We start from the raw sequence: 21,585 nt of genomic DNA on the forward strand, positions 1-21,585 counted from the left end.
TTACCAATTTCAAGTTCAATACCAAAGGTAAAAGAAACAGAAATCCACATTTGGAAAATTGACCCGTTTTAATTATTTAAAAACAAAAAATACAATACAACATCAAATTTCCCTTACCATCTACAATTCAGTTAAATCCAAACATCCTAAGACTGAACAGTCTCCTGCCCAGAGGCAGCGAATGACGAGCCGCTGAAGACACACAGGTGAATGCTGAAGATGCATGTTCCAGCTGCAGGGCCAGTCTCCGGGCAAATGCACTCCAAGTCTCTTCCTTTCAGTTTGTTGAAGTGTTTTACATCAAGTTCATTAAAACCATTTCATCTCAGGTACCAGGTTTCATCAATGATATGCAGCGCCATAAAATTTGGGTTTCTACCCAATAGGAATAAAATGCAAGTTTTTATTTTTGTCTTTTTCTGACAGTGTGGAGAAGTAAAATTATCAGTTGACTCCTTTAGTAACGTATGAAGTTTTAAAAACAAAGAAAATATCGGCTGTGCTGAGTTCTGGTCTCTGCTTGTCTCTCTGAGGGTATGACTTTAAATTAGTTAAATCACATTTACTCCACTACAATGATTAGTACTAAATTTTTTTTAGATGATAAAAAAGAAAATACCAAATAGACATAAAAATGGTCAAAAGGCTTTTTCTTCCAAACCTCAGGTCAATTTTTGCCTCCCACCCAAAAAGATACAAAATGAACATATTGGGATAGTAACTCCATTAGTTACTCCGATTCGCCCATGTGCATGTCCCTCACAAGGTGGAAGGGAACAGACACAGGCTATCTTAGTACTGCTATAGTGGTAAGCAGCTGTGTTCATGGCAGCTTGTTTTGGGCCCGCTGATCCTCTGATACATGTGGGAAGCATAGCTGTGTTCTCTGGCTGCCCACATCTGAACACATTCAGCTACCATGGAAACTACAAAGCAAAGAAAATTATACTGATCCCAGGAGTCATTTACTGGGATTTTAAGCGCCCTTTCTTCCTCAGAGCCCAAGTGGTGATGCTGTGCTAGGGGCTGCTGTGTTTTCCAGCATGAGCTCCCATCCTTTGAGGGTCCTGAGAAGGGTAGTGGATTGGTCCGGGAGCCCTCATGAAAGGAGGCGGCGGTCCCATTGGGTGGAACATATGTGGTCCAAAACCTGATGTGGAAGAGAAAAAATTAAAACTTGCAGTTCCCTTGACAACCTTCCAAACCCCTGAATCTTTCTAAGATCAAAACCACCTACATATACATCAAGGCTGACATAATGTTAATGGCAGAGCACAGTCCCTGCTTAGGAATATGTACCTATATTCCCTGATTTTTCCTCTCAGCTCAAAAAACTTCAGACCCAACTGTCTGTTACTAATCAAACATAGCAAATCCTACCAGACAGGAGTCAATCAGCATGTGGGCGACCAGAAAGAAACCATGTTGATGCCAAGATTCCTTCTGTCATCATTAGCCTCAATGCTTGACTCCAGAATGGAAAGACTTTCTTCAAACATACAGGCTCATGGTCAAAAGAACACCAGCCACCCACTATTCCTACATTGTTCACACTGTCATGGACAGTCACACAGCACTACTGCTCTCTTGAACCGACATGATAAAGAATGAGTCCAAATGTAACTCAAGTTCATAACCAATTCACATGACAGTCTCTTTGTAGCAAGTTTTTTTTTTTTTGAAAGCAGTGTTTACTGATTCCCATTGTGATACAAGGCCCATATCTTGCTGTGGACAGGTAACAGGGCTCTAGGGTATCAGTACAAAATTTACAATGCGAAACAGACTGGTGGTAGATGGCTGTTATGCATAAACTCTACCCTATGATACCTATGCCCAGGTTTACAGAGTGGTGCCTTTCTTCTCTGAGTCCCAGAGCAAGCACAAAGAACCCAGCAGTCTGAGACTCAACTCAGGTGCAGAACTTTTACAAGGACTTCTCTGGGCCAGGAAGAAAGAAGGCAATTACCTGGGGGTGGGGGTGGGGCGATTCCAGGGGGAGGGGGCAGGGCAATGTTCACCACTGCTGGAGGGCCACTTGGGGGCAGGTTGAAGTAGTTGGCAGATGCCTCCTCTTCTGCTGCAGGAGGAGGGGGTAGAGCTGGAGAGGAAATAGCAGACACTTAGGAAGACAATCAATACCACATATCCACCGTTTAGATCCTGGGTTTGCTGCACCCCAGCTGACTGGTTTCTATCAGCAAGAAGTCTGCACTTACCTCCAGGAAGCCCTGGGACAGGCTCCAGCTTGATCCCGGAGTCTGTGGTTCCGTCCTTCTCTTTTTCTTTTCCTCTGGCAGCTTGGGATCTGGAGACAAACATGACAGTACATCAAGAACCTGTCCAGTCTTCTTTCACACCGCTGCTTAACTCACTCTGCAGTAAAATGAGCCCCACCACTCTTTCCCCTTTCAGCAAACATTCTTTTCCCACAGATGACAAAGTGTAGAGTGATTAAAAGCAAGATTTTTGAAGGTGGTAAGTCTGGTTCAAAACTGTCATTGGCCAGACATGATGGCCCTTGCCTTTAATCCTAGCTTCTGGAAGATAGAGGCAGGCAGATCTCTGAGTTCCAGGACAGGATCTACACAGTCCCAGAACAGCCAGGCCTACATAGAGAATCCCTGTGTCAAAAAACCCAAACCCAAACCCCTGTCACGGTTAGAGCAGACAACATTCACGTGCAGAACAAGTGCTCAGCACAGAGAAAACGCTGCACTCCACCAAGGGGAGACAGAGTCCCCTTTGAAACTTAGGGCATTTTATTTCTCTCTCTTATGCAGTCAATTTCAAACTTAAAGCAGACATTCTTCTGTTTGTCCCTTTCCTCACTACTCTAGCATGCAGCCTTTGAGGGGAGAATCTAAGTCAGTGGAACCCCTCAACATCTATCTTTGGTAACCTAGCATTATGCTTGACACATAGTGGCTGGTAAAACATGAAGAATTTCAAAGGAGCAGGTCATAAGAGCAAGACCTTAAAACACATTTCTAAAGCAAGAAGTTTCCAGCAGCCATAGAAATCAAATAAGGGAGCTGGAGGGATGGCTCAGCAGTTAAGATCATGAGTGTCCTTTCAGAGGACACTGGTTTCATTCCCAGCACCCACATAGGGACTCATAATTATCTGTACCTCCAGCCCCAGGGGATCCAATACTCTCTTCTGGCACCAGGCACACAAGTGGTACACAGACATACATGTATGCAAAATATCCATTCACATAAAGTCACTAAAATAAAAACACTAGAGAAGTAGCTTCTAAAGATGTTTAAAGGTCCTGTCAAACCTGTTTACCCAAGGCTTTCAGTGTCCAGATGAGAACTGTCCAGAACAATCTCATTCATACCTTCCCCACTTCACATTGAGCCTGCGGCCATTCACGATGAGCTTATTGAAGGACTTCTCAGCAGCCACCTCAGCAGCCTGCCTGGTGGCAAATTGGATGAAGGCACACTGCTGCCTCTGCACAACTGTAATTGTGCGGATCTCTCCGAACTGGTAGAAGTGATTTCTGAAGGAATACAGCCAAGGAAAACAGGTTAGCAACCCAGACACTGCCTGGGGAAATGGAAACGGGCTATAAACTTAGAATGTTCCGAGTCACCACTAGGCAGGTGGCCCCACGGACACACGCCTGTCGTCAGGCTCCCCTCGAACCCGGCCCTAATGTAAGGGCTGCTTACTGGAGATAAAAGGGAAATTAAGTAAGAGTTCTCCTGTGTCTCTGCATTTTTCTTGTGGAGGAGAGGAGGGGTTTTCCTTGGTTACTTAAGAGCCACACTTCCTACCCCAAGTATAAGGCACTGGCAAACTACAGCTCTTATGGTCCATGAGTCAAGACTCTTTTCATTTGAAATGGAGCCCTGTTATGTTATACAGGTTAATTTTGTTTTTTTGTTTTTTTTTGTTTTTTTTTTTGGTTTTTCGAGACAGGGTTTCTCTGTGGTTTTGGTGCCTGTCCTGGAACTAGCTCTTGTAGACCAGGCTGGTCTCGAACTCGCAGAGATCCGCCTGCCTCTGCCTCCCGAGTGCTGGGATTAAAGGCGTGCGCCACCACCGCCCGGCTTACAGGTTAATTTTGAACTCATGGGGTCAAATATCTTTCTGCTCAGCTGGGACTGCAAGCAAATGCTACAATGCCAAGCCATGAGCAAAGAATGCTTCAAAACATGTTTACGGGTTGAGGACTGTATGGCTCAGTGGCAGAGAACGCTGGTCTATTATGTGAGAGACCCTCAGTTCAATTCTTAGAACTGGAAAAATTAATTTTTTTTAATCACTTTATTACTAACTCAATGAAATAAAAAATAATTAAAACTGAAAGAAGGAAAAAAGTGGAAAACGAAGGAGAAAGTCAGTCATGGTGACCCATGCACAGCCCTAGTGTCAGAGAAAGGGGAAGATCTTGAGTTTCAGGCCAATTCACGCTATATGACAAGACCCTGTCTCAAAAAATTAAAATAGACAAATAAATAAATAAAACTAATCGAACAAAAAAGTCAGGCCTGGTACCTAATACATATCAATGCAATACTTAGGAGATGAAAGAAAGCAAGAGGATCAGGAGTTTAAGGTCATATAAGTTTTCCAAGATAGCCTGAGCTGTAGGAAACTCTGTATCAGAACCTAAAACAACAAAAAAGGGAGCAATGTCCAGAAGATATCACATGTGCTCCACTGAGCCCAAAGTATTTTCTTGAGCCCTTTCATAAAAAGTTAGCTGGCCCTTGGAGATTACTGGCTTAATGAGATAGGGTTTGATGGAGATAGGCCACCAAGAGCAGGAGTTTCTTCTCTACTTAATCTCACTGGAAAAGCTATATAGTTAAGCACAGAATAAGCCAGAAATACAAATTAAATCAGGACCTCTCCTAAAAAACAAACAAACAAACAAAGCTGGGTGGTGGCGGCGCACGCCTTTAATCCCAGCACTCGGGAGGCAGAGGCAGGTGGATCTCTGTGAGTTCGAGGCCAGCCTGGTCTACAAGAGCTAGTTCCGGGACGGGCACCAAAGCTACAGAGAAACCCTGTCTCGAAAAAAACCAAAAAAAACCCCAAACCAAACCAAACCAAAAAAACAAACAAACAAAAAAAACAAACAAACAAAAAAAACAAACGCAATTTAAACCGAAATAAATAAATAAACACATACATACATACATGCATAGGCTTAGAGCCACAGGGCTTGCTACCGTCCATAATAATTGGATGTGTATGAGTATGTGTATTATCCTTTAATAATTCATACTAGGGGCTGGTGAAATGGCTCAGAGGTTAAGAGCACATGTTGCTCTTGCAAAGGACTAAGTTTGATTCCCAGCACCCATGTCGAGGGGCTCACTATTTGTAACTCCAGCTCTAGGAGGCTCTAACACCTGTGGCCTCTTTGGGTACTAGCAGTCACTTGCACAAGCCTATACATGTATCACAAACACACACAGTAATTATAAAAAAAAATCCAGTTGGCCACTAGGCCCATATTTCTTTTCTAATGCAAACATGAAAAAGCACTCTTGAGAAATGGAACTACACTGGCATCATAAAAAAGACTTTTAAAAAACTTTCAGGGCTGGAGAGATGGCTCAGAGGTTAAGAACATTGCCTGCTCTTCCAAAGGTCCTGAGTTCAATTCCCAGCAACCACATGGTGGCTCACAACCATCTGTAATGGGATCTGGTGCCCTCTTCTGGCCTTCAAGCATACACACAAGACAGAATATTGTATACATAATAAATAAATAAATTAAAAAAAAAAAACAACTTTCAGTCATCATTCATACCAATGATAGGCTAGCTAAAAAAAATTAAACTTGATTTAGAATTATCATGTAGGGTGATGTTTTTTGCAAACCATTCCAACGCAGTTAAAAGCAAAGAAGAGTTCTGCAATGAAGCCCACCAACCTGAGATCTGTTTCAGTAATGGTGTCTCCCAGACCACCCACATACAGTGTGGTAATGGTCTTATCCTCTGGTGGGTCTAGACGAGGCATGGTTGAAGCCCGCTTTAGAAGCTTATCGGCTACAGGGTCATTAATTCCATAGTACCGGTCTTTTATATTCTGATCAGCAAGAGGGTCATCTGGATCGGTAGGCTTCTCATGTCTGAGATTCACAAATGAAAAAAGCACAAAGGTGAAACAAAGGGAAAAATGATCACTCTACGGTAGCTACATGATAAAGTCCCTCAATGCCTATGGAAACCATATCCATACAAAAATACCGTTACTAAACAGAGCAAATACTAAGGGATTGCTATACCACACAAAGACTTCCTAGCTGGAAGAGAATCTGATTAAAGCTATGGACTTCACTTTATTTTTTTATATTTATTTATTTATTATGGATACAATATTCTGTTTGCATATATGCCTGCTAGAAGAGGACACCAGACCTCATTACAGATGGTTGTGAGCCATCATGTGGTTGCTGGGAATCGAACTCGGGTCCTTTGGAAGAGCACGTAATGCTCTTAACCGCTGAGCCATCTCTCCAGCCCCCTGGACTTCACTTTAGAAAAAGGGCATATGGTTTGATTTTTTTTTGGGGGGGGGGGAGGGAGCAGGTATTACAGTTGATTACAGTTGACAAATCATTAGTTGGAATCCTTAGTTCTGATGTTTGGCAGTCTTGGTTGAAAAAAAAGTAGCCCGCAGAAGTCTGGTCTATTTTGATTTCAACTATATTTTGCTATTCAAACTATTTAAATGATGACTAAGTAATCTTAGAAACTTCAAGTCAGCATGTATTTTATGTGACATAGCAATTTAGTTTCTCTCAGTTAGTCATTAAGTAGAAAATATAATTTAGCTAGGTTCTTATAAATGTAACAGTTCTAGGACATGAGATACTCTGCGGACCATAAGACCTTTAGACACTAAAGTACAAATTTAAGTTGGAGCCTCCCACTAATCAGCTGCCTGCAAGTAAATACAGAAAGTGAGGCCCAGGTCTTACCTATATGGACACTCTTCTCCTCTCTTACACTCTCCTTTCACCCAGAAGGAACAAATGTGGGGCCGATTCCTTTTGTAGTACGGCGTGGTCCGGGCCAACTTAAGCAGCATGTCACTGGTGGATGTAGCTTTCCCCAGCATGCCAACTGGTCGTGTTCCATCAGAGTTAGAAATCTGCATGAAGAGGACAACTTTACAGGTTGTCAATTCTTTAAGACTTTTATCAAATACAAACTCCATCAACCATGAGGCCCTGGGTTCAATTCCCAGAACCACATGTATACAATCTATCCCCTGCCAGACAAACAATAACATCAACAAAGTGGTCAGAGGACCAGGAAGTCTGGTGTGAGACTGTGTTTCCTAGAAATGGCAGAGAAACCATACCCATGATTTCCTAAACAAAGATAAGAGCCAATATACTAATGTGGGTATGTGGGGCATGCCTTTAACCCCAGAACTTAGGAAGAGGCAGGTTGATCTCTGAGTTCAAGGTCACCCTGGTCTATAGAGTGAGTTCCAGGACAGTCAGGGATACAGAGAAACCCTCAAAAAAATTCTAGATATACTAATTCAGAAAGGGGAAATCTCATGGGTCCTATTCCTAGAGAAAGAACTACTGGCAACTAATGACTGTTGAAAGAGAACTGGTCTCTTCTGGGGATGAACTCCTTAATTAGTTATCCAATACAAAGTGATCAGCCTTGAAATCATATACATATAAGCGACATTAAATGGATTCAGCAGGTTGCATTTATATGTTTGTACTGTGCACATACACAAAACCAATAATAAACAAAGAAAAAGATGCCATCAATGGGGGTGTGTTGAAAGGGGTTGGAGGGAGAAGACATATATAGGAGGGGTAGGAGAGAGGAAGTGATGTAATAAGATTTTAATTAAAATAAAAACATACTTCTCTTTCCATATTCTGTGTGTAATATTCTTTGTTGACATCTGATTTGGGCATGTCATCTTTAAACGACAATCCTGCATCACGAACTTGGATGGGTAGGCCTGGTATAAAGAAATGGAGGAAAAAAAAAAATCATAGATTTGAAAAAACATGCCGGGCGGTGGTAGCGCACGCCTTTAATCCCAGCACTCGGGAGGCAGAGGCAGGCGGATCTCTGGGAGTTCGAGACCAGCCTGGTCTACAAGAGCTAGTTCCAGGATAGGCTCCAAAACCACAGAGAAACCCTGTCTCGAAAAACCAAAAAAAAAAAAAAAAAAAAAAAAAAGAAAAAACATTCATACTGAATATGGACATAAATGACAACACCATCTTTCCCTTCTCTTTCCTACTTGGTGGGGACTACAGAGATATTCCAGAGTACATACTGTTCTTGCAGAGGACCAGAGTGCGGTTCCTTAAAACCGCGCAGGGTGGCTCACTGTAACCCCAGCTCCAGAAGATGACACTCCCTTCTGGACTCTGTTCTGCACTCACATGTGCACCCCACTCCCACATATATACATAATTAAAAACAATAATAAAATTTTAAAATAAAAAGATCATCGACATACTTGGTGACAGCTTACATATTTTAAAGCAAACTATTTGTCAGGCTGGGAACTGCTGCAGAGCATCTTCAGATCTGTCCAAATTCCTGTGCTGTCACACAATTAGGTGAGTCGAACGTTTTAGAAAATCGTTTCAAAGAATAGACTTTAGCCATGGCCAAAATAAGGCCCAGGAACTTCTGGTTGGAACTATGAGAAAAGTTCCAGGCAAAGGAATAGCCTATCACAGGAGCAATGCCTTTCACTCCAAATGGCTACACAGATGAGGTGCAGGCCAGTTCTGGCTTCTTCCCAATTGCTCCTCAAGTTCCTACTGTTGCTCAGGGGGACTCCACAGAAGCCTAATTATAAGTGTATGCCTGGGAAAAGCAAAAACAGTAGGCATTCTACAATGGGATCAGAACCAGAGAAGTGGGAGGCATCAAGTCTAGTGGATGTGGAAACATACCATACTCGAGGTCTAACAGGCAGGTCTGACAAACGTTTTTCAATTTACTGCAGGTTTGGCACACTTCAGTCTTCTTGAAGCGCATGCGGACCCCAGGGCACCAACGAAACACTGTGAATGGTCTGGCACAGATCTGAACACATCGAGAACCATAGCATGTTAATGGTCCTGACCTGGACTCAATCCAGATTTACTAAGTATGGAGAGCTGACCTTAGCAAGTACCTAATCTATATGCCAGCTAACCTTCAATTCCATTTATTTTCTCTTTTCTCGTAGTTAAAAAGCTCACAAAATACAGAAATAAATATTCAGAAAGTCAAAGTCCTCCCACTTACAGGCAAACATTAAAAATCTGACTATCTTTTTGGTGGGGAACAGGGAAAACAAAGCAGGAAATATTATCTTTGAGAATACCATGACAGCTTCAACCTTTCTCCTCAGCTGAAATGCTCCTGGGTAGTAGCCAGACAACACCTGGCACAGAAACCCACGGCAGTCAGAGCAGACTCAGACACCTGTTCATGACTCTACAGGAGGAGGGTCCTTTTATTATTTCCCACACTAGTTGTCAGCCACTGACTATACCAACGACACATGAAAGTCATGAGAATGGATTCCGATCCAAGGATCTCAAAACTAAGTACAAAGCTAACTGGTAGACTAAAGGGCAGAACAAAGATAAAGAAAAAGAAATAGCTACTTCTTAACAGATACACTTACTTTGCATTCTTTTCCATATTTTTCTTTGGTCTGAAATAGAAAAGAACTGGAATTACAAACAGGTAAATAAAAAACAAAAGAAACTGATTTTTAACCCCAAGTACAAAACATGCTATGTGTCTGGAGATCCCTGGTACTGTAAACAAAGATAACCAAACCAAACCTAAATCATCTTTAAGTTGTTACAATAAGGGGTACTGTGAAGGTTAGATCTAACAGTCAACCTGTCATAACCTAGATTAAACTGGGAAGAGAGTCTTGATGATGGATTGTGTAGACCACATCAGCCTGTGGGCATGTCTATGGGAGTTTATCTTGGTTTCTTTAGCTGATGTGGGAAGAACCAGCCTGATCATGAGCGACACCATTCCCTGGGTTTGGACGCTGGACCCTGTAAGTGAAGAAGGGGCTCAGCACTAGCAAGCACACATGCTTTCATTCTCTGCTCTTGACCTGAATGTGGTATGACCAGCTACTTCAAGTTCCTGTTGCCCTGACTGCCCCCAAATGATGGACTGTTAACTATACACTGCAAGGCAAATAAACCTCTTCTCCTAAACTGTTTGTGTCAGGGTCTTTTATCACAGCAAGAGAAATGAAATTAAGACATATACCAACAAGGTCATATTCTCTAAAGAGAATGGACCTAATACTAAGTGTCTTCCCAGAGCCACAACTCTTAGATTTACTTCTGATTCGCAAGACTAAAATTTCTAATGGAAACACTGTATGTTTTTTTTTTTTTTTTTACATGTGAAACCTAGATTTCAGATTGTGCTCGTGTGTGTATAGATCAGGAACCTAGAGAAGGGATCCTGAGTGGGAAGTGTGTGTGTGTGGAGGCTAGATAATAAATCAGGTATTAGAAAGAAGGGCAGCTGGGCATGGTGGCGCCCGCCTTTAATCCCAGCACTTGGAAGGCAGGGGCAGGTGATCTCTGCATGCAAGGCCAGCTTGGTCTATGGATTGAGTTCCAGGGCAGCCAAGGCTGCACTTGAGAGAAACCCTGTCTCCACTCCCCTCTCCCCAAAGAAGGGTATATTGGGAGAAATAAGAAAACTAAGCAGAATAGGGCAGGGAGAAAGAGAGAGGATAGTGGAGGAGGGGATAATTGAAAACAAAGTATGACAGATGTATGAAAATAACAAAATGAAACCCATTACTTTGTACACCAACCTAAAAAATTTTTTTTTTTTTTTTAAAATCATTTCTGGGAGATGGCTATTTCAAGGGCCACTTTGTTTTCCAGGTGAAAACGTCCAATTTCTAGCACATGTTTCCCTTTGAGGGAATCTTTGAGAAAACTGGTTTAAACATCAATCCAACCACCTGGCTGGTTGACTTTATGTGCCTGGTGGAGCTGGCCACCAAGCTTACAATTGGTCTAGGAGAACCAAGTGTGGCGACGGTGGCACCTGAAGCAAGAGCGGCTTTGCAAAGCATCTACTCATGCAATCTGGTTGGCAGTCTTTTTTCAGCATAGTTCTCTAGGTCACTGGTTGGGAGGAGGCAGACAGTGGCGTGTGTGTGTGTGTGTGTGTGTGTGTGTGTGATATCTATGTGCTTTAGGAGAAGGACAAGGTCTCACTGCATTGTCCTGCAGGGCCTGGAACTTGATCTGTAGTCCTGAATGTCCTTGAACTCACAGAAATTCACTTGCCTAAAAGGCCGGGATTAAAGGCACGAATCACCATTCACAACTGGTTTAGGAATCTTTGTTTTACAACTAATTATGTCTAGCAATAAAAAAAAAGTAATCAATATATAAAAACTATTTTATATTAGAGCATGAACATGCAACTTAATCTCTCATAATATATATGTGAACTGATAGGATAAATATCAAATTCTTCTGGCGTGAAAACCGAAATCCCTAAAGGTTTTCCCAGTCCCCAGATCAAGCAGGATGAAGCCATGGCCGACTTCCTACAGTTTGCTCAGAAGGTGACCATTCAGTCAACATCTCTGAGGCTGATCCCAATATATGATACTAAAATAATCACGCCGACCGTTGCCATTTTACCCTTTTTGAAAAAGGACAGGTGAGCTGGGTGGTGGTGGCGCACGCCTTTAATCCCAGCACTCGGGAGGCAGAGGCAGGCGAATCTCTGGGAGTTCGAGGACAGCCTGGTCTACAAGAGCTAGTTCCAGAACAGGCTCCAAAACCACAGAGAAACCCTGTCTCGAAAAACCAAAAAAAAAAAAAAGGACAGGTGTATCTTAAACTAGAAAGACTACAAGCTGCAGTGGCTGAAAGACACACTGACTGGGAGTCTGACTGGGAGTCAGGGAGTAGAGTCACATAAAGAGTGACTCTCCCGTCAACAGACCTACTTTCTGGGAAGATGCTCAACAAGTATTAGCTGTTATGTTACAGCTCCTACATTACAGGATTATTGCTCAGTGTCTAGGTGAGGAAGTACGCATGGCATTACTTTGCAAGTTGTCCTGCTAGTAAAAGAGTATTAATCCTTCTAACGGCCAAGAGAAACACTTTACCATGAGCGTGCAAGGACAATATACTATACAGTGAACTCCCGCGGCACAGCAAGCACTCACCATTCGTATATAAGGGTTTTCTCCAAGACACGTCTGACACAGTATGGGGAAGTCCTAAAGAAAATGGGAAATCTGATTGAAGATCAAGTCCCCAAGACCCTGTTCCCTCAGTCACTTTCTAGGGCGGGGAAGGGTGCAAGGTTGGCAGGAGCCCCAGCTCCGGCACTGACCGCGGAGCGGGAAGGGGCGCTGTCTGCACTTCCGGCAAGCGGAAAAAATGAAAGCCTCTGGGAAGTGTGGAGTCTCCGGGTGGACAACGCTAGTCCCAGGACCCTGATCCGCCGCACGAGGGCTCTCCTCCGGCTGCCCCGCCGAGCTAGGCCGCAGCGCGGCTCCGGCCGATCCTGCCGCAGCCCGGGACATGGCTTCCCATCCCGCCCGGCCTCGCCGCCCCCGCGTCCTTCTCCGGCGCGCACTCACCGCGTCCTCCCAGTTTTGCCTGTTGTAGGTGTTGGAACCCAGAGAGGTCGCCATATCGGGAGTCCCGAGGCAGCGCCGGCTTCCGATTCGGGAGACCGACCGCCACAATCCCGACAGGCTCCGGGCGGGCGCCGCGCTACGTCTAATCTATGCGCCTTGGGCGGTCGCGGGGCGGGGCTGCGCGTCAGAACTTCCGCCCAACTGCCGTGCGCGCCTTCTTAATGCGAAGGGTGGAGGAACGGATCGAGAACCACCAGCCCAGGCTGGGCTCGAAAGGCGGTTAGTCGCAGCCAGGCACTGACGCCTGCGTCTCTCATGTTCCCAGTAGCTCTCCCGTTGTTATATTTAGCACACGAAAGTACAAAATGTCTAGTAAGTTTACCGTAGAAGACAACGAATTCCTTCGGCGGAGGTGTTGGCAGAGGCATTCTTTATGACAGAAGCGGGGTCACTATTAGGAAATGACATTTAACTAGCTATCCTTTATCATAAGCTGCCACCGTACCATTATGGCTAGGATGTGGATTCCTCTTTTATAGAAAAAGAAATTGAGGTTAAGATGAATTAACCTTTTTTTTTTTTCGGGGGTGGTGGTGGTGTCTTGGAGCTTAAAAACCCATGAAGCCACTGATCCAAGAAGTTAGTTTTTCTAACTTCTGACGTGAAAAGGGTCGTGCAAGTCAGAGCTTTCCAGTTTATAAACTCCTAACCATCGAATATTTTGAGACAGAGTTACACTATGTAGTTTTGAACTCACAATGTAGACTAGGCTGGCCTGGAACTACAGATCCACCTTCCTTTGCCGCCCGAGTGCTGAGATTAAAGGCGTACACTATAATATCCCTTTCTATATTTTTATTTATCTCTGGGTTGAACTTGAACTATCTCTGTAGCCCGGGAAGGCCCTGTCTGAATTTGTAATATTCTTTCCTCAGTCTCCCATGTAGCTGGGATTATAGGTCTGTGCCATCAGGCCTGATCATTTTAATATTTGACCTAATCAACCACCAAACTGTTCAAAGATTTTCTTGTATAGTTATTATTTTCTTACATACATTAACCATATAGTTTTATCATCCCAAAGTTTTGATGTGCTTGTAGGTGATCAGCTCGGCCCCACATACAGCCTACAGTAATGACTGATTTATGTTCTATCTCTATTCAGATGCTCCTGGATTTAGGGCGGATTATGTCCTGTTGAGGCCCATTGTGTGGAGTCTGAATGATCTAGTCAACTGAACTGGATCTGGATTGTGTTTTGATGGTTTCCTTCAGTGTGTCATGGCTTTCCTATCCTCTGTCATTGTTTTTGAGGTTTCTCAAATGCCCACTCTTCATCCTTAAGCTTATAACTGTCCTGCATGTCTGCACAGTAGAGATGTCCTTTTGTACCTTTGCCAAGCTTCCAGAAACTGAAGCATGTTCCTGTTTGCTAGATTGGGAGTACAGAGATAAAGGAGATCTGTCTCTGTTGTTACAATTCAGTTTGTGTTTAGTAGGCTTTGTGCCTGAGTCTTAGAAACCCTTTTTAAGCGTTCTCCTCCTCTTCTTATTCCTTCCTTCCTTCCTTCCTTCCTTCCTTCCTTCCTTCCTTCCTTCCTTCCTATTTTATTTCACCTCAGCGAACTGTTCCTGAATATTTACTATTATTCCCTAGAAGTTAAAAAGATAATTAAAACTTTTTAATAGCTGTCAACCAAGATAGACATTTCTCCAATGTTGAAAACCACCAAAGACCTCAAAGTAGCTAGTCTGAGTCTAGTGGAGATGGCAATTATCCGGGACACAGTTCTTTTGTTTGGTGCTGACATCGTCTGTGTTTAGCTTTCGTGTGGGTACTACTTGGCTTTACGCATCATATCTCACTTTGACTTTATATTGAACCTACATCATCTCCTTTCCTAAAACAGGAGGATGTCTCTGTCCTTCCTGCAGAGGTGAGCAGAGGGTGTTGGTGTAGAGTTGTCTCAGAACCGAGTCTTGTCTTTCCAGGGACTTTATTTATTTATTTATCCCTTGCTTCAGCAGCAATGTGCCTTTACCTGGGGAGACACTTTTCTAAGTGGCTCAGGCTTTCTGTTCCTTTATGAGAGCCTGGGGAAGGAGGCAAAGTCTTATGTCTCTCCTATATTAAGCCTGCTATATTCCCCTAAGCCAAGCAATGCTCTCTCAAACTTCCCACCTCTGGAGGTTTTAGAACATGTGAGTGCAAAAAAAGTTAATTCTCTTCAAGTCTTAGGATCACAGGGTTACATGCTATCATATTAGCTCTTTTTTGATCTTTAATATTTAAGGCAATTCTTTAATATTTTGGTTGATTTCCTCACTCCTATCCATATCTGCTAGGCCTTTGCTCCACCATCATGGACTCTAACCCACTGGAACTGTAGGCCCAATTAAACACTTATTTTTTTATTATGTATACAGTGTTCTGCCTGCATGTGTGCCTGAACCCCAGAAGACGGCACCAGATCTCATCACAGATGGTTGTGAGCCACCTTGTCGTTTCTGGGAATTGAACTCAGGACCTCTGGAAGAACAATGCTCTTAACAACTGAACCATCTCTCCAGCCCTCCAATTAAACACTTTTTAAAAAAAAAATTAAACTTTTTTTATAAGTTGTTTTGGTCATAGTGTTTTATCATAGTGACAGAAAAGGAACTATCACTGCATGTCCTATGTCTTCTCAGAGAATTATGTCCCCCCCCCCCAACAGCGTTTCTCTGTAGCTTTGGAGTCTGTTCTGGAACTAGCTCTTATAGACCAGGCTAGCCTCAAACTCACAAAGATCCGCCTGCCTCTGCCTCCCCAGTGCTGGGATTAAAGGTGTATGCCACCACCGCCCAGCTGAACATTTATGATTATTAAGATTAGTTTAGAAATTTAAAATTATGTGTCTCTGTGTGGATTGTGCACATGAGTGTAGGTACCCAGAGGCTAGAGGAATCGGATCCCCTAGTAGCTGGAATTACTAGTAGCTATGAGCAACCCGGTGGGTTCTGGGAATCTAACTTGGGTCCTTTGTAAGAGCAGCACATACAGACAGGACATAGCCAGGACTAAGGTAGCCAAGAAGATAGCAGAAATGGTGGGAGAGTCTTGCTGATTATAAGGGGTTATGTTGCAGTAGGGAGGACTTGGGAGGTGCAAGGGGCCAGGAGGCTGGTGTGGGGGCTTTGAGATGCATAGTAAGTGTGAGTAAGGCCTGAGGGAGGCTGGAGGTCATTATAGGCATTTGATATGCAGTCACAGGTATATGTCAATGGAGAGCCAAATAGCCCTTCTTTCAGAGGCAAGGGAGAGGATTCCTTTTGTGGAAAGGAACTCATTTCACAAGTTCTTGAGGAAGCCTGGTTTTTATCTAATTGACAAGAAATCCTAGCCTTTAATCCCAGCACTCGGGAGGCAGAGGCAGGTAGATCTCTGTGAGTTTGAGGCCAACCCGGTCTGCAGGAGGTAGTTCCAGGACAGCTCCAAAGCCACAGAGAAACCCTGTCTCAGAAAACAAAACAAAAAAACAAAACAAACAACAACAAAAAAAGCTTTTATAGTACAGTTTGAGCTAAGCCAAGACTATCATTTCTGTATATACGCACATTCTGAGACCTAACATAATGGACCTGAATTTGATCTCAGGGAGTTTGCAATCCATTAAAGGGGCTATATGTGTTCAAAGTCCCGCAATGCAAGGCAGAAAGATGTACCTGCCTTGGAGAGGCACAGTATTGTGGATTAAAATTACAATTTATTTATTTATTTGCTTATTTATTTATTTTCCGAGATGAGGTTTCTCCTTACGTATCCCTGGCTATCATCAAAGAGGAGGGAACCCAGCTGAGAAAATGCCTCCATAAGACTTGGCTGTAAGCAAGCCTGTACGGTATATTCTTAATTAGAGATTCATGTGGGAGGGCCCAACCCATTGTGGGTGGGAACACTGCTGGGCTGGTGGTCCTGGGCTCAGTAAAAGCACAGGTTGAGCAAGCCACGGGGAACAAGCACTCCTTAACCTCTGCACCAGTCCTGCCTTAAGGTTCCTGCTGTTTGGAGTTCCTACCCTAGTTTCCTTCAGTGATGAACAGTGATTTGGATACACCAAGGTACACCTGGATCTCATTTAACTTTCCCTGTGTTCAAAAGATGTAACCTGGATCTCCTTTAACCATACTTCAGCTTCCAGGTCCTTGGTTTTCCAAGCTGCTGTTGGGGCAGGAGCCTAGGGAAGAGTCAGAACCCAGGCAAACTGATTCCCTGAAGGGGCCAGCAGGACACTAGTAGGGCAAAGGCCCAGTCAGGAGTGGGTGGATGCTGAGGCTAGAAAGAGCTCTCCATGAAGGAATTCATGTTAGCTCATCACAAGCACGAGGGATTTGTTCACATCATATGTTCCAGGTCAGTAGAGAAATGCACTGAAAATGGTGCATCTGGAAACCTGCACAGGAGCTCAGGCAACATCCACCTGTGTGTTCCAGAGTCCAGAGAATTACTTTTTTTTTTTTTTGAGACAGGGGTCTTTGTATACAGAGTGCTAGAATTCATTAATTTAGACTAGGCTGGCCCTGAACTCACAAGAGATCCTCCTGCCTCTGCCTCCCTAGCACCACTGGCAATAAAAACATGAGCCACCACTACCCATGGCTTGGCGAATTACTCTATCAAGTTAATTTACATAAAGAAATGAAGGGAGCAGCAGGAGAGAGCACTTGCAGAGGAGAGTTCAGTTCCCAGCAGGCGGCTCAGAACCACCTGGAACTCCAGCTGCAGATGACCTGCTGTCCTACCAAATAAAAACAAAAAAACGAGAGAGACGTGGAAGGGCGCCTACCACTGAGTCTTACCTACCAACTGACCTTGAGGCCCCGAGTTGTGCAGGTTCTAACCAGCATTTGTGAAATCAAACAGAAGACACACTCAAGCTTTATCTGATTTATTTCACTACATTAAGCAATAAGGCAAAACAGTAACCTGCTATTCATAAGTCAAGGAGTGCCTCTCATCCCCAAAAGGGGCCAACAAAAATGCTTATTACAAAGACGCAATGGCATTTAGTGCAGTATGCCTTTACATATACTTGGAACAAAGGAAAATTTAGGTGTGTAAATCAATTCACAAACTCAAAAGTAACTTAGCCTTAAGTTTCCAAATTGTAGTTTCAAGTGCTAAGGACGCCTGACTCTTGTGTCCTGGTGCACATTGAGTAGTAATAAAACCCTGCACCTGATCTAAAACCAGAAGGGTGATGATAGACGCAACTCCGAATTCACCAGCTGCAGGTGTTGAACCTTTTCTAAGAACAAAAGGCCAGCTTGCAATAAACTCATCTTGAAACAGCCAACAGCCATTATCTGTAAGTTAACTTGACTTCTTAAACAAAAACTGTATATTCAAAAGTGTTTTTGTGTTTCTCTGTCACCCAGGAGTAGACCCATTATGTCAACATTTTTTCTAGGGAATAAGTATCAGTTTCGCTGCATAAAGGCATGCAGACAACTGTGCCTGCCTCCACAATGTGTGAACTTATGAAGCCATCCCCCTGACCCCAAGCAGACATTGAGTAGTGGTTTCACAGAAGGCTCTAACTTGAGTCTTCATGAAGTTGAAATCACTTTCTGTAGTTTGAAACTTGTAATTACCCAACTCCCTGTTCCAGCGTCTAGGAGATTAAACATTAGTTACTGTTCCCATAATATTAGATCAGTATTTTCTTCTTATACTGTAGTAAATATATTACTATGTGGGAGTATTGTTTCATAAAATTGGCTTGATTGTAAAGAACATAGTCTCTCTTTCAACAGCTTCCTAAATAGTTTCCTCTTTTAAGGGGAACTGACAAATACTATTTCCTATCTGTCATCCAGATTCTCTATACCTTAAAACAAAATAAAACCAAACAAAAACTCCTAAAGACATAAAATGAAAACCAAAGCAGGGTTTGTAAACAGGAACTTTTTCTTCCAAGGTCTGTTGGCCATGCACTAGGAATACTTTAAGGAAAAGTGGTGCAGCTGGTCCTCTCTGTCAATTCCTTTTAGAAAACATCACAGAAGTTAAGGTTTGCAAGTCAACATTAGTATCTGAGAAAAGTGGTGTGTCTAGGGTTAGCCAGCCTTTTGGCTACTTGCTTACAATTAAATATTCTCACTTGATACAGCAGGAGGAGTCTTATACCCACAAAAGGAAAGGTTCCTTTTAACATCCAGTTTTGGATATAAGAGATAGTTGATTTCTCCTTCAACTCAGTGGGGAAAAAACATTAGTTTGTATCATGCTAAAAATCCAAAATTTAAAATGTTCTCTGAATCCGAGAAATGAGTATGTCCACTTAAAACTGTCTCAGCTCTCTCTTTAATGTCCTCAACATTAGAACAATTCCTTGAATTATAGAACAGAGTGGAGAGCTGGGCATGATAGTCAAGTGTTTTTAATCACAGCAGGTGAGTTCAAGGCTAGCTTGGTATACAGATGGAGTTACAGGCCAGGGTTACCAGAAGGGAGCCTATGTGAAAAAATAAAAAAGAAACAAACAAAAATCTAAAAAACAAAACCAGAGTAGAGAAGGGCATAGAGTGAGACTATAAAGGCTGTCTCCCTGTGGCAGCATTAGCCCCTGGATATTGGGTAATGGTAAAACACACGGGACTTCATGACAGGTATTGCTTCCATGTCCTACTGTGGAAAATGAAGAGCAACTGTAGGTATACTGTAGTCCTTTACAAGAGACAAACGGAGCGCCTTAAGGAAGTCACGTCCTGTCATCACAAAGTTAGACACCGTGACAATCCTACTTCTCTGTCAAATGGAAATCAATGGCAAAGTGAGAGCCATGGCAAGTGAATGGTTATAATTACTAGTGATCCTTACTGGAATGCAGAAAGCAGCTGGAACACCAAGACCAGTGCTGGGGCACAAACAGCAGGTCTGCTCTGGATTACCATTCTAAGTTTTTTTGGGTCAAACTGTGACAGGTTCATGGCCCATTTCTCAGGGAGTAAATCTAATGACCCTCCGAGGAAGACCCATTTTACTGGGATGGAGTTAGGCTGTTACTCAACGTGCAGGGCTCATGTGGGAGACACAGACTTACAGGAGTCAACAGAGAGAGCAAGTGGAGCAGCGGTTACCCTGTGCTCCGTATCCTGGTCTGGCCTCCACTCCTAGGAACAGGATTCAGTAGTGATGGGTACATCTTTATAAACACGTCTAATGAAGCAGCAGCTTCCACACTGTTACGGAGTTGCAGTGACAGCTGTGGGCAGCATCACCCACCAGGTGATTTTGCTTTAAGGAAGAAGAGGGCCAAAGCTCAGTTCTACATGCTGAGTGAGCCAGATGACCTCTGTGCCCTGGTCACTTTCTTCCATGGGGCGGATGGGGGCAGCCAGGTTTTTAAAATCATGTTTCATCTTGAAGCACACGGTCACTTCACCTTCCTCACGCTGTGGGGTGACTTTGATGAAGATGCCCACTTTGTTGGCTTTTCTGAAAGCTACAATGCTATGGGAAAAAAAGCACAGTATTAGGATGAGAAGTCAACTGAATCAACATCAAGTCTCCTGGTCATTTCATGAAGCAATGGGAATCTCTGCTGTGACCACCATCTACTGCCCAGCAAAGGGTTTTAGAAAAAGCTGAGCTGTTTATACTTTCCTTTAAAAATTTTTATTTATTTAACGTGTATAGGTGTTTTGCCTGCTTATAAGTCTGTGTATCATGTATATGCCTGGTGCCTGCAGAGGGCAGAAAAGGGCATTTGATCCTTTGGAACTGGAGTTACAGAGGTTGTGAGCTACCTATGGGTGCTAGGAATTGAACCTGGGTCCTCTGGAAGAACAAAGGAAATTCGTAACTGCTGAGTCATTACTCCAGCCCTTTTTAGTAATTATTTCATAATACATAATAGGGAAAAATTAGTTTTAAAACCCAGACAAAGAAACAGACACCTAAGTGTGCATCCTTAGGGTCTGACTCTGAAATAGCTCACAGAAGCTCATGTCTTCAATGTTCAGCTCCTAGCACGTGGTGCTATTTTGGAGGCCATGGAACTGGAAGGTGGTGGGGCCTACCTGGAGGAATAAAGGCACACATTGAAGGATATTCTCCCATTTCCAGTCCAGTTTTGAGTGTTCTCTGCAACATGTGACTAGCTTGTGGCCTCACCTCATGCATCCACTGTAGAAGCCTCTCCTGCCACAATGGACTAAAATTCTCTCTGAAATTGGAGCTAATTAACCTTTTCTTCCTAAGTTGCTCCTATCACACATCTAGTCACAGCCAACACAAAAAGGACAAATCCAGCCTTCTGGATCAGCTGACTGTGGTCACTGATCACTTACTCAGGGTCATCCTGAAAGTCCTGGGGCTCTGCCAGTTCATCATACTCAGCTGCAGCATCCTTGCCGGCTAAAACGAGCTCTTTGGGAGGCACCACCACCTGAGAACAAAAGAGACAGACTGCAGCAGCACTATCCAGACAGAGGTGAGCATCACATTTCTGGACACAGTTATACTCCCGACAGCCTTAAAACACTGCTGAGGAAGCTGAGCATGAGAATGAAGAATGGAAACAAGTCAAGTGAGCACTGGTTTCACAGGGGCTGAGATAGCTAATGCTTACCTGGCAGACAACCTACTGGCATGGATGGGGATGAATTTCTACATTGGGCTCAGTAGGGTGAAGACCTCCCCTAATTGTGGGTAGCATCATTCTGTGGACTGAAGGTGGTTTTATTTCATCTCCCGTTCCTTTACGACAGATGCCAAAAAACGCTGTGACCAACTGACTTGAGGCCAGGCATCATGACTGTGTCCTCCGACTGCCAGGCAAAGATTAGATTGTTCTGTGAAGACTTTGTTGTTCCAGTTATTCTGTTGCAGCAAGAAGAAGGAACTAATGACGGGAATTCAGCCAGGCTCTGACATAGAGCTGCACTGCATCTTTTCTCTTTTTCTTATTTTAT

General features: G+C 43.4%; 2 protein-coding genes across 3 annotated transcripts in view; both read right to left on the minus strand.

Moving 5' to 3' along the window:
• Positions 1-55: 55 nt before the first annotated feature.
• On the minus strand, positions 56-12,754 carry Rbm22 (RNA binding motif protein 22). The gene is made up of 11 exons (XM_057788764.1): positions 12,628-12,754; positions 12,208-12,261; positions 9,649-9,678; positions 8,927-9,059; positions 7,871-7,971; positions 6,956-7,128; positions 5,903-6,103; positions 3,347-3,511; positions 2,220-2,308; positions 1,970-2,101; positions 56-1,150 (listed from the first exon to the last, which is right to left on the minus strand). The coding sequence occupies exons 1-11, from the start codon at positions 12,679-12,681 to the stop codon at positions 1,020-1,022; spliced, it is 1,263 nt and encodes a 420-aa protein (XP_057644747.1). The 5' UTR covers positions 12,682-12,754; the 3' UTR covers positions 56-1,019.
• Positions 12,755-17,539: 4,785 nt separating this feature from the next.
• Dctn4 (dynactin subunit 4) overlaps positions 17,540-21,585 on the minus strand; it is a 29,889-nt gene continuing 25,843 nt past the window's right edge. For both annotated transcript variants that reach the window (XM_057788728.1, XM_057788727.1), the window contains 2 exons: positions 20,962-21,059; positions 17,540-20,122 (listed from right to left, as the gene is read on the minus strand). In XM_057788728.1, coding sequence (XP_057644711.1) covers positions 19,909-20,122; positions 20,962-21,059 — 312 coding nt within the window. In that variant the 3' untranslated portion in view covers positions 17,540-19,908. The remainder of the gene's footprint in view (positions 20,123-20,961; positions 21,060-21,585) is intronic.

This window comes from Chionomys nivalis, chromosome 14 (genome assembly GCF_950005125.1).
Source record: "Chionomys nivalis chromosome 14, mChiNiv1.1, whole genome shotgun sequence".
Lineage (NCBI taxonomy): Eukaryota > Metazoa > Chordata > Mammalia > Rodentia > Cricetidae > Chionomys > Chionomys nivalis.

What these genes read in the sequence shown, in the direction of transcription:
- Rbm22 (XM_057788764.1), bottom strand. Translation starts at nt 12,681, where the DNA reads ATGGCGACCTCTCTGGGTTCCAACACCTACAACAGGCAAAACTGGGAG. An exon ending in CACAGAATATGGAAAGAGAA is followed by an intron (nt 7,129 to 7,870) that starts GTATGTTTTTAT and finishes CTCTTCATGCAG; the next exon opens with ATTTCTAACTCTGATGGAAC. An exon ending in GGAGAAGAGTGTCCATATAG is followed by an intron (nt 6,104 to 6,955) that starts GTAAGACCTGGG and finishes TGTGAATCTCAG; the next exon opens with ACATGAGAAGCCTACCGATC.